The 13,391-nt window shown below is 40.3% G+C and overlaps 1 protein-coding gene across 2 annotated transcripts; it reads left to right on the forward strand.

The window, feature by feature from the left end:
* The first annotated feature begins 429 nt into the window (after window positions 1-429).
* Window positions 430-10,316, forward strand: hint3 (histidine triad nucleotide binding protein 3). 2 transcript variants are annotated; one of them, XM_078212822.1, is made up of 5 exons: window positions 430-1,340; window positions 4,469-4,586; window positions 6,121-6,190; window positions 6,882-7,008; window positions 9,798-10,316. In XM_078212822.1, exons 1-5 carry the CDS (start codon window positions 1,239-1,241, stop codon window positions 9,840-9,842), a joined length of 462 nt encoding a protein of 153 aa, XP_078068948.1. In that variant the 5' UTR covers window positions 430-1,238; the 3' UTR covers window positions 9,843-10,316. The 2 variants fall into 2 exon arrangements, with proteins under 2 accessions (XP_078068948.1, XP_078068947.1); XM_078212821.1 differs by having other exon boundaries at window positions 499-1,040.
* The last annotated feature ends 3,075 nt before the right edge of the window (window positions 10,317-13,391 follow it).

The following is a 13,391-nucleotide window of genomic DNA, read 5'->3' on the forward strand; positions in this document are numbered from 1 at the left end:
ACAGGGCATATAAAGACACAAACTCAGTTTACAAAAGGATAATTAATAAGCAATAACCAATCCAGTCAAGGACACACACCGGTTTATTTAAAAAAATTCACATATTCTGCTTCTGCTCTCATCAGCAACTCATTTCCAGGCCGGTCGGACAGCAATTACACTCTGTAATTTCAAACCCCTCCTCACCCAGTGCAGCAGATTATGTAAATTGAGTTTGTGTCTTTATATGCCCTGTTTGTGAACTGAAATCCCACTCACCTGATGAAGGGGCAGCGCTCCGAAAGCTAGTGGCTTGTGCTACCAAATAAACCTGTTGGACTTTAACCTGGTGTTGTGAGACTTCTTACTGCCTTTACTCTATAACATCCTCCTCACCGGATAAGGACTGAATCTCCTCCAAACCTTCTGGCTGACAGGCCTCAACCCTCTGCCATATTAGGTTGTGCAGCAAGCAGCAATGATCCTGGAAACTCTCCCTGGGTTAAATTGCACAGTGTCACGGGAGTGGTATTTACTGGAATCACATTTTGTGTAGGCCAATTGTCTGTTTAATTGCTGCATGGGCTGACCTGTTGCAGGCCCTTTCCCTTTCAAAACAAATTGAACCTGATATTTGTTGGGACAGAAATGTCCAAGTACCAATACAGGCTGAACCCTTGACTGACCCCATGCCAGTCTAATCTCTGCATTCAGACAAACTGTCATTTAGCTGACACCGGGATGGGAACAAGCGGGTCTCCACACAACAAAATATCACCAACAAACTACCACTCTGTAAACTGGGCCGCTGCTCCCTGGGTTCGATTGATTGGTGCGAACCGTCTCTCTGGGTTCGATTCATTGGTGTGAAGCGAGTCTCTCTGGGTTCGATTGGCGCAGTTGCCATGGCGGCGACGACTGAGGTTGAGGTCCCGGCCCAGGTCCCGGCCCGAGGAGAGGGCGAGGCGGAAACTCCAGCAGCGGCCGATGCAGAGTTTGATAAGAAATGCATCTTCTGTAAAATCGGGAATAAAGAGGAGTCGGTGGATCTGCTGCACTGGGTGAGGAGGGGTTTGAAATTACAGAGTGTGATTGCTGTCACCGGCCTGGAAATGAGTTGGAGCGAGTGTTTAACCTTTCTGCGTCGTTGCTGATGAGAGAAGAAGCAGAATGTGTGAATGTTTTTTATAAACCGGCGTGTGTCCTTGACTGGATTGGTTATTGCTTATTAATTATCAGCTGGATCTATAACAGCTGGAATGACTGGAGTTCAGGAGCAGGGAAATATTAGGGAGAGGAAAGCTGCTGTCATCATGATCAGCTCCACTAATCCAAACCAGGATAAAACATCATGCCAAAGGGTAAACTGCATTCAACTCCTGTGCATGGAGTGTGGAAGCGGATTTAACATATCTCACCGTGCGAGTCAACATTCTCAGCAACTACTCTGATAAAGCCACAGTATTGCTTACAACTGCTGGAGAGAAACCTTCAATTAACATTAGAACATTTTACAAATCATAAGGCGACATCTCAAAAGTGTTGCTCATGGAGTGAAACATCTCAGTTCGTTACAGAGTAAATGTTGGGCATCAAGTAGAAGGAGGTAAAACACCGTCAGAGAAAGTTTATAAAAATGATTTTGAAATTGGAGTGGGGATGTAGGGATGGACCAAAAGAATAGATGCCAGTGATGGAGTAGATGGCATCCATTACACGCACATTTGCTTTTCAAAGATGCTGCACTTTATGTGAATGCAGTGTTAAATCTCTGCTCAGTAATACACATCCTTACTTAAACCTCCTTCAGCCATGCATCCTTGCACAAGAGACTTCCTTAGTTCCTTCTTTCTCTACTCCATCATTGGTAGCAGTTCTTTAAAAAAATTTTTTTTAATATACTTTTCCAATTCAATCAAATCAAGTCCAATTCAGAGTCTCAACAAGTTGAGACATTTCCGATCCAGGCTGACAAGACACGGCATGCAATCCTCTCTACCCTGTCTTGGGCCTGATCTACATGAGCCAAGCTGATTGGAGTCGGCAGACGTCTCCGCCCCCCCCTCCCAGGTTTGATCTCATTTGCATCTTAGCCAAAAGGCCGAGATACCGCTTTTAAAAATGGCCTCATATGAAACATATGAAGCTTAAATGCAACCCAATGGCTAATACCAGTTCTTCTGCCACAATGCTCAGCACTTTATCTCTCCAATTTAAAAATCCTCTTCGTAATCTTTTTCCTTGACTGTGCGTTCACGCCTACCTCCTGCTTATACTCCTACCTGGATTGCAGTACTATGAGCCTTGCATGAAGTGTACGTGTCAGTGAATGTTGTTTGGAGTTTATGTTTAGTTGTGACTCCTTCGTCCTATCAGCCTATGCTGATGGTCAGTGTGCATCTACGTGAAGAAAGATTATGTGAATGAGGCGCCTTATGTTTCAATTACAATATAAATGACCCAAGGGTAACTGAATTGAAGCAACCATACTTCAGTTTGTGCCATTACTTAGAATCACAGAATCCCTACAGTGCAGAAGGAGGCCATTCGGCCCATTGAATCTGCACTGGTAACAATCCCACCAAGCCCTATCTCCTTACCCCCACATATTTACCCTGATACTAAGGAGCAATTTAGCATAGCCAATCAACCAAACCTGCATATCTTTGGACGGTGGGAGGAAACCAGAGTACTGGAGGAATCCCACGCAGATATGGGGAGAATGTGTAAACTGCAACAGGCAGTCACCCGAGGTCGGAATTGAATCCGGGTCCCTGGTGCTGTGAGCCAACAGTGTTAACCACTGTGCCTTCCCACAGCACCTTTCCATGTAATTGCAGAAAGTGCAACACCTGCCCCTTTCCCTCCTCCCTCCTCACTGTCCAAGGCCCCAAACACTCCTCTTAAGTGAAATGGCATTTCACTTGCACTGCCTTCAATTTGTCTACTGTATCCACTGCTCCCAATGTGGTCTCCTTTACATTGGGGCAACTAAATGCAGACTGGGTGACTGCTTTGCAGAACACCTTCACTCAGTCTGCAAGCATGGCCCCAACCATCCTGTCACTTGCCATTTCAACTCACCGTCTTGCTCTCATGACCAAATATGTGTCCTTGGCCAACTTGGTCAGCACAGTGGTTATCTCTGCTGCCTCACTGCACCAGGGACCTGGGTTCGATTCCCGCCTTGGGTCTCTGTCTTTATAGAATCTGCATGTTCTCCCTCTGGATGCTCTGGTTTCCTCCCACAGTCCAAAAGATGTGCTGGTTAGGTGCATTGGGCTTGTTAAATTCCCCTTCAGTGTACCCAAACAGACACTGGAGTGTGGCAACTAGGGGATTTTCACAGTAACTTCATTGCAGTGTTAATGTAAGTCTACTTGTGACACTAATAAATAAACTTTTAACTGCAGTGTTCCAGTGAAACCCAACATGAACTGGAGGAAAAACACCTCATCATCCGATTTGGCACATTACAACCTTCTGGGCTCAACATTGAGTTCAACAACTTTATACTGTGAACTTTCCCCTTGACCCCCTTTTTATTTGTATTTGTCCCAACACAACCTTCAACCCCGCCGGATCATCTGTCACTTTACCTTTTGTTTTGCTTTCACTGAGCACTGATCTTTGTCCTCTTATGAACACATTCTGCTTTCTTACCTTTATGCCAGTATCAGCACCTTCTTGGTCTCTTTGCTACTATTAACACTCCCTTTGTCTCGTGTCCATGACATCTTTGTTAATCTCTCTTTAGCTCCCACCTATCCCTGACCTTCTATTCTGATCCACCTTCTCCAACCCCCTTTCCACTGTATGATCCATCACATTGCTACCACTCTTCAGCTCTGAAGAAGAGTCATATGGACTCAAAATGTTAACTCTGCATCTGCAGTCTTTTGCTTTTATGTCACCTGAAATGTTAGCTTGCCAGCATTATATTTAATTATCACTTGGACATCCTGCCTATTAATATCTGTGAAGCAGTTTGCAAAATGCGCCTACTCAAAGGTTTCAGAATGAAGGATCCTGTTTTTAATAACTGCTAATGTCTAATTTTGTGACCAGCATTGCATTGCAATGCCCACTAAGATTAATAAATTTAAAATATTGCTTGTTCTATTCATGTATTTAGTTGTAGCAAAGCACATGTTTTAATCTCAGCATGTCCGGCAGCATATTTCAGCAGAACCCATCAACCTGAAACATTGAAACTTTCCCTGTCTTACAGATGCTGCTAGACTTGCTCATTTATACCATTTTTGGTTTTTAATTCAGATTTCCAACATCTGCAGTATTTGCTTTTATATATTTAACCTATTGCATTAAATGAATAAACAGCTGAGAAATTAAAAAATGAAAATTGCTGTCTACAATGAAGTTCCTGTTTTGATCAGTGTTTTATGCATAATTACATTTATGTCAAATTGCCATATAATAAAATAAGGAGTCAAGAGATGTTAAATTTAAATTGATGCTTTTTTTGTAGGATGAGCAGTTTGCTTGTTTTAGGGACATTCGACCTGGTGCACCCCATCATTATCTTGTTGTGCCAAGAAAACACATTGCAAATTGTAAATCTTTGAAGAAGGAGCACATATCGACAGGTGAGATTGCATTCACTTCATTCTTCAGATCATATTACAATGCTCTACTGCATCTTTTCTTAATTAAACCTGCTTGCAAAAGATTTACAAATGCGTTTCATGAACAGTCTTCAAAAACAAAATTCTTTAGATCAGTTACTGAAGGGCAAAAGACCAAGCTCAAATGCTGAAGAGTCGTTAGGTCCTAATTACAAATGATTCACTTGGTGGCATGTTTGCCTCCTGGTCACATCTGAGAGTCCAGTATTTCTTTCAGAAGTTTAAAATCTTAAAGCTGTATTAAAGTTCAGGTTCCAGCACAAGCTTCTGCTAGTATCCTTGTCTTCTAAACCGCCTCTGTTGAACTGAGAGCACCCCAGGATATGGAGTAGTCTTGTATAAATGCCAACATTGACTTCTTTCTCGTGTAATATTTGACAAAATTATACCACAGTAGAGATATTTTTTATTCACACAGAATGAAGGACAGCTATATTTTGGTTAGAATTGTGGACAACCTATAGTTGCTATTTTATTGTCTTCGGCATCCACTTTAAATCATAGTTAGCATGCATTGTGTGTGATGTTACACTGTCTTGTGCTATGTCAAAGGGGATTTATTGAATAAATTTCTATTTGAAATACAAAGCAATCTTGTGTATTCCTTTGAATGGAATATCAGATTTCCACTGGTGGTTGTGTAATATTCTGCCCTATTATATTGCCATTATTGGTGTTCGCTCTATATTAGCAATTGAGAGGGGATGGATGGTTGGTGCTCTGCCATTTTAATCCATATCCTCATTTTGACAACACAGTTAACTACCTTAACATGTATACCGATCTATATTACAAGAGGCTCAGTAGTGGGGAGTGAGACATGGTAAGATACCCATAGATGGCCAGAATGCGATTGAAAGGCAGTTGGCAGTTAAAATGGGAAAGGACTATGTTCTAGAGCAATGCTTCCCAAACTTTTTTTCCACGTGTTATTCCATTTGAATGCCCCAGACTTTGCATTTCCCCAGAGTGAAAATTTTGGGGGTACGAGAGTCATTGAGTGGGAGTGGGATAGCTTCAGTTGCTGAACAAGGTGACAGTGTGGGGGTGAAGGGTGAGAGGGTTGCAGCTGGGGTGTAAATTTGAGCATGGCAGGAAATGTTTAAACTTTTTTAAAAAACTATCTTTTCACAGCCTTTTTTTGCAGCAGAAATCAGACATCAAAGATCTGTCCATTAGACCATCCCACCATTAGAAAAGAAACAAGAATTTAAAGGGGTTTACAGCTATTAGCATTTAGTCCAAGCTCCTCGTCAGCTATTGCTGCCTCAGACTTTGTCACCCCAGAATTTCATCTTGTGGGGTCATGAGCCCAATTTAAGAAGCCCTGATTCTAAAGAATGCAACCTAAATTGTAGTTTTAGACTCTCTGTTCCAATTTTACATGTTGGTCCCGATGTACATAAGTATGTTTATGACTCATCTACATGAGTCCTGATGTAAGCGATGCATCAGTGGTATGCTTTAATTTGTAAAATTCTATTTTAATAAATAGTTGAAAAAATGGTGAACATTGGAGAAAATGTACTACAACAAAACGGTATTGATGACCTGACAGATGTAAGGTATGTAGAGTACTCTACAAAACTAACTGGATGCTTGGTAACTGAATAATATTCTGCCTGTGAACTTTTCCAGTAATTTTCTGGAAAGCCATGTAGATGCTCAGACCAATTAGAAATAACAAACTTCAACCTAGCATTCCCTCGTAAACTTTTAAGTGAATTAACAACATCCTTTAAAAAGGTATTTCAATATGGATTGTAATGGAGCAATGTATAGTGCTTGAATTTTAATTGAATACAGCATTGTATTGCTGGGGGAAGCTGGCATGTAATTATTGTGAGGGTCATTATCTGAGTACATGTTGGTAGCAGGCATTGTGCTGCAATGTTCTAATCTACTGAAAACGATCCTCACTGTTTAAGCATGGTGAAAAGAACAGCAGGTTTTTATAACAAAACAATATTAAAATGACACTCAAAATACACTACATCTCTTCACTTTCAATTTTACTGTAAACGGTTTGGTATGTTTCATATAACTTGGATTGAACTATTTTTACAGGTTAAGTATTGTATGTGAAAATTACAATGAAGCTACAAAATTTAAAAAAAATTAAAATATGAACAAACTTAACATTTTGCAGGTTACATTGAACCTAATTCAGTTGTTTTTATGTAGCTTTGTTGCTGTGATGTGATTTTTGGGATTATTCTGATTGTACACTGTGTTGATTATAATATTTATTTACAGGCTGGGCTTTCACTGGCCCCCATTCTGCACAATAAATCATTTGCACTTGCATGTACTGGCTCCAGCTAGTCAGATGGGATTCATATCGAGAATGGTTTACAGAGCCAATTCCTACTGGTTCATTACAGTAAGTACTTTTCTTTCCCTTGTTGAAAAATGTTGTGATAGGTGAAAATATAAACAATTTGCATTGACTCCACTATGGCTTAGATAGAATATTCACTCACAAACACTGGGCAGTAATACAGTTCCAATCCTTGGTCTGTCCTATAATGATGTTGGAGGTACTGATATTGGTTTCAACAGCCCAGGCTAGGAAGAGTATAAACAATAGATTATGTCTTCAGTTGCTATTGCATGACCCCTGCTGAAAAGTATATCTGTAAGGACTGCTACATTTTAGGCTTACTCCTAATTCTTTGGGGGAGATTTTATGGAGCCTGCAAGAGCAGAAAATATGGTGTGTGGTGACTTATTTAGGTAGAATGTGAAATCTCTATTTCTGATAGGTTGAGATGCAAAAATCAAGTCAACAGTGTGTTTGCCACATATGGGGCCTCACACTGGCCTGTGATGGCTTCATACTTGTAATATATTTGCATACCATGATACTCGTACATTTACTTTCAAGACAAGCTCAATGGTGCTCAAGAATCTTGTGGCACTTGTTTGCATTTGTTTAACGGTGGTGAGAACCAGTTGGCTTTCTGCAGTTGTGTGTAAAGTGTGCAATTTTCCTTATTTAATTCTATTGCACAAGGGAGGGGAGCAAAAGAATGCTCACATGGAGGCTCGGGATTGAGTTGGTCTTGAGGGGGGCTGGTGGCATGGAAGAGGAATCAAGGGGAGAATAAAGGCTGGGATCAGAATCATGGAGGAGTGAAGTGTAATGTCCTGAGTATGGGAGGGAAAGGTGTGTGAGAGGGTGATGGAACTGTTGGTCATGGTAAGAAACGAGGGGCCTGACGGTCAGTGTCAATACTGACCAAATGTGGGTCCATCTCAGGGTATTGGCTGGCAGAGTCTTTGCAGAGCTGTATTGCCTATGGCATTTCAGTTATCCCTGTTGAAAATAATCTCAGACAATGTCATTTACAATACATAGACGGGAGGCGGGGGGGGAGGTGGTCAGCTGAGCATACAGGTTCAGCCACGTCCCATAGAATAGCAAATACAGCACTGGACATTCAATAAAGAGTGTACAAAAAAAATCATCCACAAAATAGGAAATGCTCATAACTCCAGGTTTGACCAGGAGGCTCTTCTATAAACTGCCCGTAGCTGCAGCATTGTCAGGTTTCCTCACTGAAAAGCATCCTGCTCCGCATGAGCTCATGCGTCTCTGTGCATGCCACCAGTACTTGAAATTTTAATTGTAATTGTGTGGGAAATAAGGGAAAAAAACAAGGGAATAGAACTGGTGCATCCTTCTGGTTGGGAACGGCACACTGTTGACAAAATTTCCCTCTTTGATGTTTACTTCAAAAAACATAAGACTTATGTCAGCTTGTGGAAACTAAAATCTGAATCATAAATTTCTGCCATATAAAGGAAATGGCATGCTATAGTATAAATTGCTCTTTTATTGTGAATTAAAAATGGCTCTCCTGCAAACTCGAAGATTAAAACGCACACCCTGTCAGTCCACATTGTAAGAAAATAATTTCACAAATGACAATTACCAAATACTTTAAATTATCTCTAAAATAATCTTAGTCACTTACAGCACAGAAGGAGGCTGTGTGGCCCATTGTGTCTTCACTGACTCTTTGAAAGAGGTGTCCAATTTAGCCCAAGACCCCAGCTTTTTTTCATAATCCTGGGCCAAGGGGAAGTGGATTTGGGTGCATGTGGGCAGTTAAATCCCCTCAGTGATGCAGACATGGCTAGATTTGAAGGTGACTGGAGAGGAGAGATGAACAACATTTGTGGGGGATGATTGTGAGGTCCGTGTGCGAGAGGGAAATAGGATGACCGTGAATGTTGGCTGTTCAGATGGGGATGTGAGGAGGTACCTGGAGAGAAAAAAGAATTAATGGAGCTGCTAGGTGTGTTCTGAGGAGTGTTTTTCAGAGTCTACGAGGAAAGGACATTATAGAAGATCATGCTGGATCACTCTGGCCATTTTGACTGAAGTTGAACATTACCACCCCCCACTACACTATGCATAAATACGTGGATGAGCTGATTCAAGCATCAGATTTGTAGTCAATAACTTGGATCATTACATCAATCAACTCAATTGCAATTGTAAATATTCATCTCTGTCACGCTTTCATGATCAAACTTCTGCAAGAATCTGCTTTAACAAAAAATTGCAAAAATGAACAGTAGGCAAAGACGGTTAATCAGAATTCCTTGTATTTGTTCCATTTTGTACTTAAAAGTTAGATGGTCATATCTTGCCCTTTTAATGCCTACATTATCATTGCTAATAAGTATAGATTGACCAAATTAAAGAACAAATGGATACAGGTAAATGCTATATTGGTATGTTCATATAGCCCCATATATATTCTTTAAATATATAGCATAGCTGGATGCAGAGCAAAACTACTTGTGACTCTGTCCAGCTTTGTATCTCCATACCCTTGTTGTGTCAATGTGATGTTTTCATTTATTACACCAACCAGCCTTTTTTTTAAAGAAAGTTGCCAAATTAAACAGAATATTGGGTTGTTTTATTCTGCATGCTTACAGGGAACTGGACTGAAATTGCCCAAAATATTTTTACATAGAATCTGTAGAGGCAGTAGGCAGAGGAAACTTTCAAACCATCAATATCGGCTAAGGTTAAGATGATCTCCTGAAAGATTTAATAAAAAAAACGCTGCTTCATCCAGTCTCAATTATAGATTGTGTTTTGCACACATTGTACCTGACTTACCACAATATGTATTTCTTCCTCACTTAAAGGTTGACCAGTTGATTAAAAAGCTAACATCTCTTCCGGATAATTGAGTGGTGGAAGCCGAATCCTTGCAGTTGAATTCCATTGCAGACGATTCCAGAAGTGACTTGATTTCAAGACTACAGTTGATCTTAACCTGCTCCAGCTTTTAATTTAGTCAATAAGAATTAATTTGTGTCCAATGTAATTGAAAAATGCCATTTAATGGATTCCTCTTCTATAAAATCCAAAGTTTTTGATTTAAAAAGACCTGTAACTATCCTCTTAAACTGTTTAACAAAGACTGCAAAATTTCCATGTATGCAAGTCAAAGGCAATGATTTGTTAAACTTATTAGCATGCAATTAGTGGCATACCAATCAGTAAGGTTAACTGCAATGTAAAATCGGAAAGATTGAAGAACTTTAATGGCGTAATGTTCATATGTAAGATTTTCTCTGAAATACTAAGTTTACATGAAAAATTTAATTGCATCAACATTAATGTAAAACATTTTAATAAATGTGTAAATATGTTTTCACTTGCAGCAGTAAAATATTTATCTTGTGTCTGAAAGATTGTTAGTACATTAGCATGTAATATACTGGTATATTAGTTTGGATCAGGATTTTCAGAGACATTTTAACTATTGTATTCCTGACTGAATTGTTCTCGCCTTACAGAACTGAATATGAGAACAGACAAATTATTTTTTGCATGTAATTCAGAAAATGTACAATGCATTCTTACAGATGGTTGAGATAAAAATGAGTCACCGCTCTGCCATCATCTTGTGTTAATGACCAAATTGTTTGTTCTAACAGCATGAAAGATTTTATTAAATTGATGTTAATAAAATGGCAAAAATGTACAGTTGTAATTTACGCTCATTAACATTCATGCCATGACTTATAAGTGCATATAATAATTTGAGTTGCTGGTAGTTCTCTATGCCATAGCCACTGTGTTTGCTTTTATAGCATGGGATTTTCTGATCCACTGTGCCTGTAATCACTAACTTTATTAACAAGTTGAAATCTGCTTTTCAGCTCAGATCCGAGATTTTGACACTGTTGTCTCACAGCACCAGGGACCCGGGTTTGATTCCCAGTTTGGGTCACCGTCTGTGTGGAGTCTGCATGTTCTCCCCGTATCTGTGTGTGTTTCCTCCAGGTGCTCTGGTTTCCTCCCACAATCCAAAAGACTTGCTGGTTAGTTGCATTGACTATGCTAAATTCTCCCTCAGTGTACCCGAACAGGCACCAGAGTGTGGCGACTGGGGGATTTTCACAGTAACTTCACTGCGGTGTTAATGTAAGCCTACTTGTGACACTAATAAATAAACTCAAACTTAAAAACTTCTGAAATGCTGGACATTAACATTCTGTTCTTGCTAATGTCGCAATCGTGCAACCTACAAGTCGTGCATATAATTAGTACCATTACCTGAACCTTTGAATGAAATCAAGGACCAACATCCAAGTCTGCCACCCTGAAACTGTATTGGCGCACCAACATCTAGTACATAAGAAGACATAAGAACTAGGAGCCTGCTCCGCCATTCAATAAGATCATGGCTGATCTTTTCGTGGACTCAGCTCCACTTACTCGCCTGCTCACCATAACCCTTAATTAATTTACTGTTCAAAAATTTTATCTATCCTTGCCTTAAAAACATTCAATGAGGTAGCCTCAGTTGCTTCACTGGGCAGGGAATTCCAGAGATTCGCAACCCTTTGTGTGAAGAAGTTCCTCCTCAACTCAGTCCTAAATCTGCTCCCCCTTATTTTGAGGCCATGCCCCCTAGTTCTAGTTTTACCTGACAGTGGAAACAACTTCCCTGCTATCTTATCTATTTCCTTCATAATCTTACATGTTTCTAGAAGATCTCCCCTCATTCTTCTGAATTACAATGAGTATAGCCCCATTCTACTCAGTCTCTCCTCATAAGCCAACCCTCTCAACTCCGGAATCAACCTATTGAATCTCCTCTGCACCCCCTCAAGTGCCAGTATTTCCTTTCCCAAGTAAGTAGTATAATTTTCATTGGACATTTATTATAATAGCTGCTATCTGTTTTTTTGTTAAACTGGGAGCAATGTAACCTGTCAACTAAATCAAAGTTATAAGCTCCTGGACTATTTTGTGTATCCTTACATAATTGTTCAAAAAAAGCAGTTTGTACTTGAGTATTGTAATTCTGTCCCCTTATATTTTTCTGTCAGAATCATCAGTACAAGACTGCCTCACTCAGGTTTCCATGTTACTGTTCCTGGGTATTGTTGTAAAATACCTAATTTGAAATCATTTCAGGCAAGCTGTAGGTGTAAGCATGTGAGATCAACTCTGCAGAGAAGAGAGATGTGACATTTTCGGACATTCTGATTTTTTTTTCCTCTAAAGAGGAAGGAATGATTTTTTGTGTTTAATGTATTTTGAAAGTGTATTTTCAAAGATTTGGAAAGAAATACACAGCACTGATCATTAGTTATCCTGTCCTTGGTAACTTAACAGAACATCAGCACCAGTTCTGGTTAGGTCTGTTTTTGTTAGGCCAGTATGATGGGTCTGGTGAGAATATACTTTTGAAAGAATTAATAATCAGCTTGGTCGATTGGGCTATTGAGGAATCTCTGGGAAAGTGTTGGAGACCTTGCGCTGCTTCACGTGGAGTCATAGACCCAGATCGTCTAAGCAGTGGCAATGATAATCCGATCGCTGCTGAGTTCATAAATCCCCCTGAGCCAACACTGCCGGACATTTCTATCATGGTCTTCCAAACCCATCTTTCACCGAAATGCACAGCACAACTCCACTCGGGGGAAATCCATTGAAACGGAGTGAATCACGGAAAAACAGAACATGTTGATTTTTTTTTCAACAGTAGCTGCTGTATGCTAAGTTTACTTATTAATTTTGAATGTTAGTGAATAGGTCAATGAATGAATGGGTAGGTGAAAGATGTCTAAGTGGGTAAGGTGGGTTAGGGATTTGGTGGGTGACTGGGTAGTCAGGTCATGGTATTAGTAAGGTAGGACAGTCAGGTTGGGGGTAGTTGGGTCTGGGGGATAGTCAAGTCAGGAGGGTGGTTGGGTTGGAGGGGTGGTTGTGTCAGGTCAGGATGTAGTCAGGGTGTAGTTACACAGGAGTTAGACCAGGTTTTAATCTGTCTGAACATTTCATAGAATCCATACAGTGTAGAGGGGGACCATTTGGCCCATTGAGTCTGCACTGACTCTCTGATAGAGTTTCTTATCCAGGTTCGCTCCTACACTCTATCTCCGTAACCCCACATTTACCATGGCTAATCCATCTAACCTATATAACTTGGGACACTAAAGGCAATTTAGCTTGGCCAGTTCAGCTAACCTGCACATCTTTGTTCCTGTGTAACTGTTCCGGTAAGTACTGCAGAACTATCTGAAATTGCAGTAGTGCTGAACGCTCAGAGTTGTAGGGCTGGATGAGGTGACAGAGATAGGGAGGAATGAGGGATTTGGAAACAAGGATAAGAATTTTAAAATTTTGGTGTTTCTGGACTGGAAGTCAATTTAGATAGTGTAAGGATTGTGGATGAACAGAACTTTGCGTGAGCCTGTGGGCAGCAGAACTTTATGGAT

The sequence above is a fragment of the Mustelus asterias genome, chromosome 5, assembly GCF_964213995.1.
Source record: "Mustelus asterias chromosome 5, sMusAst1.hap1.1, whole genome shotgun sequence".
NCBI lineage: Eukaryota > Metazoa > Chordata > Chondrichthyes > Carcharhiniformes > Triakidae > Mustelus > Mustelus asterias.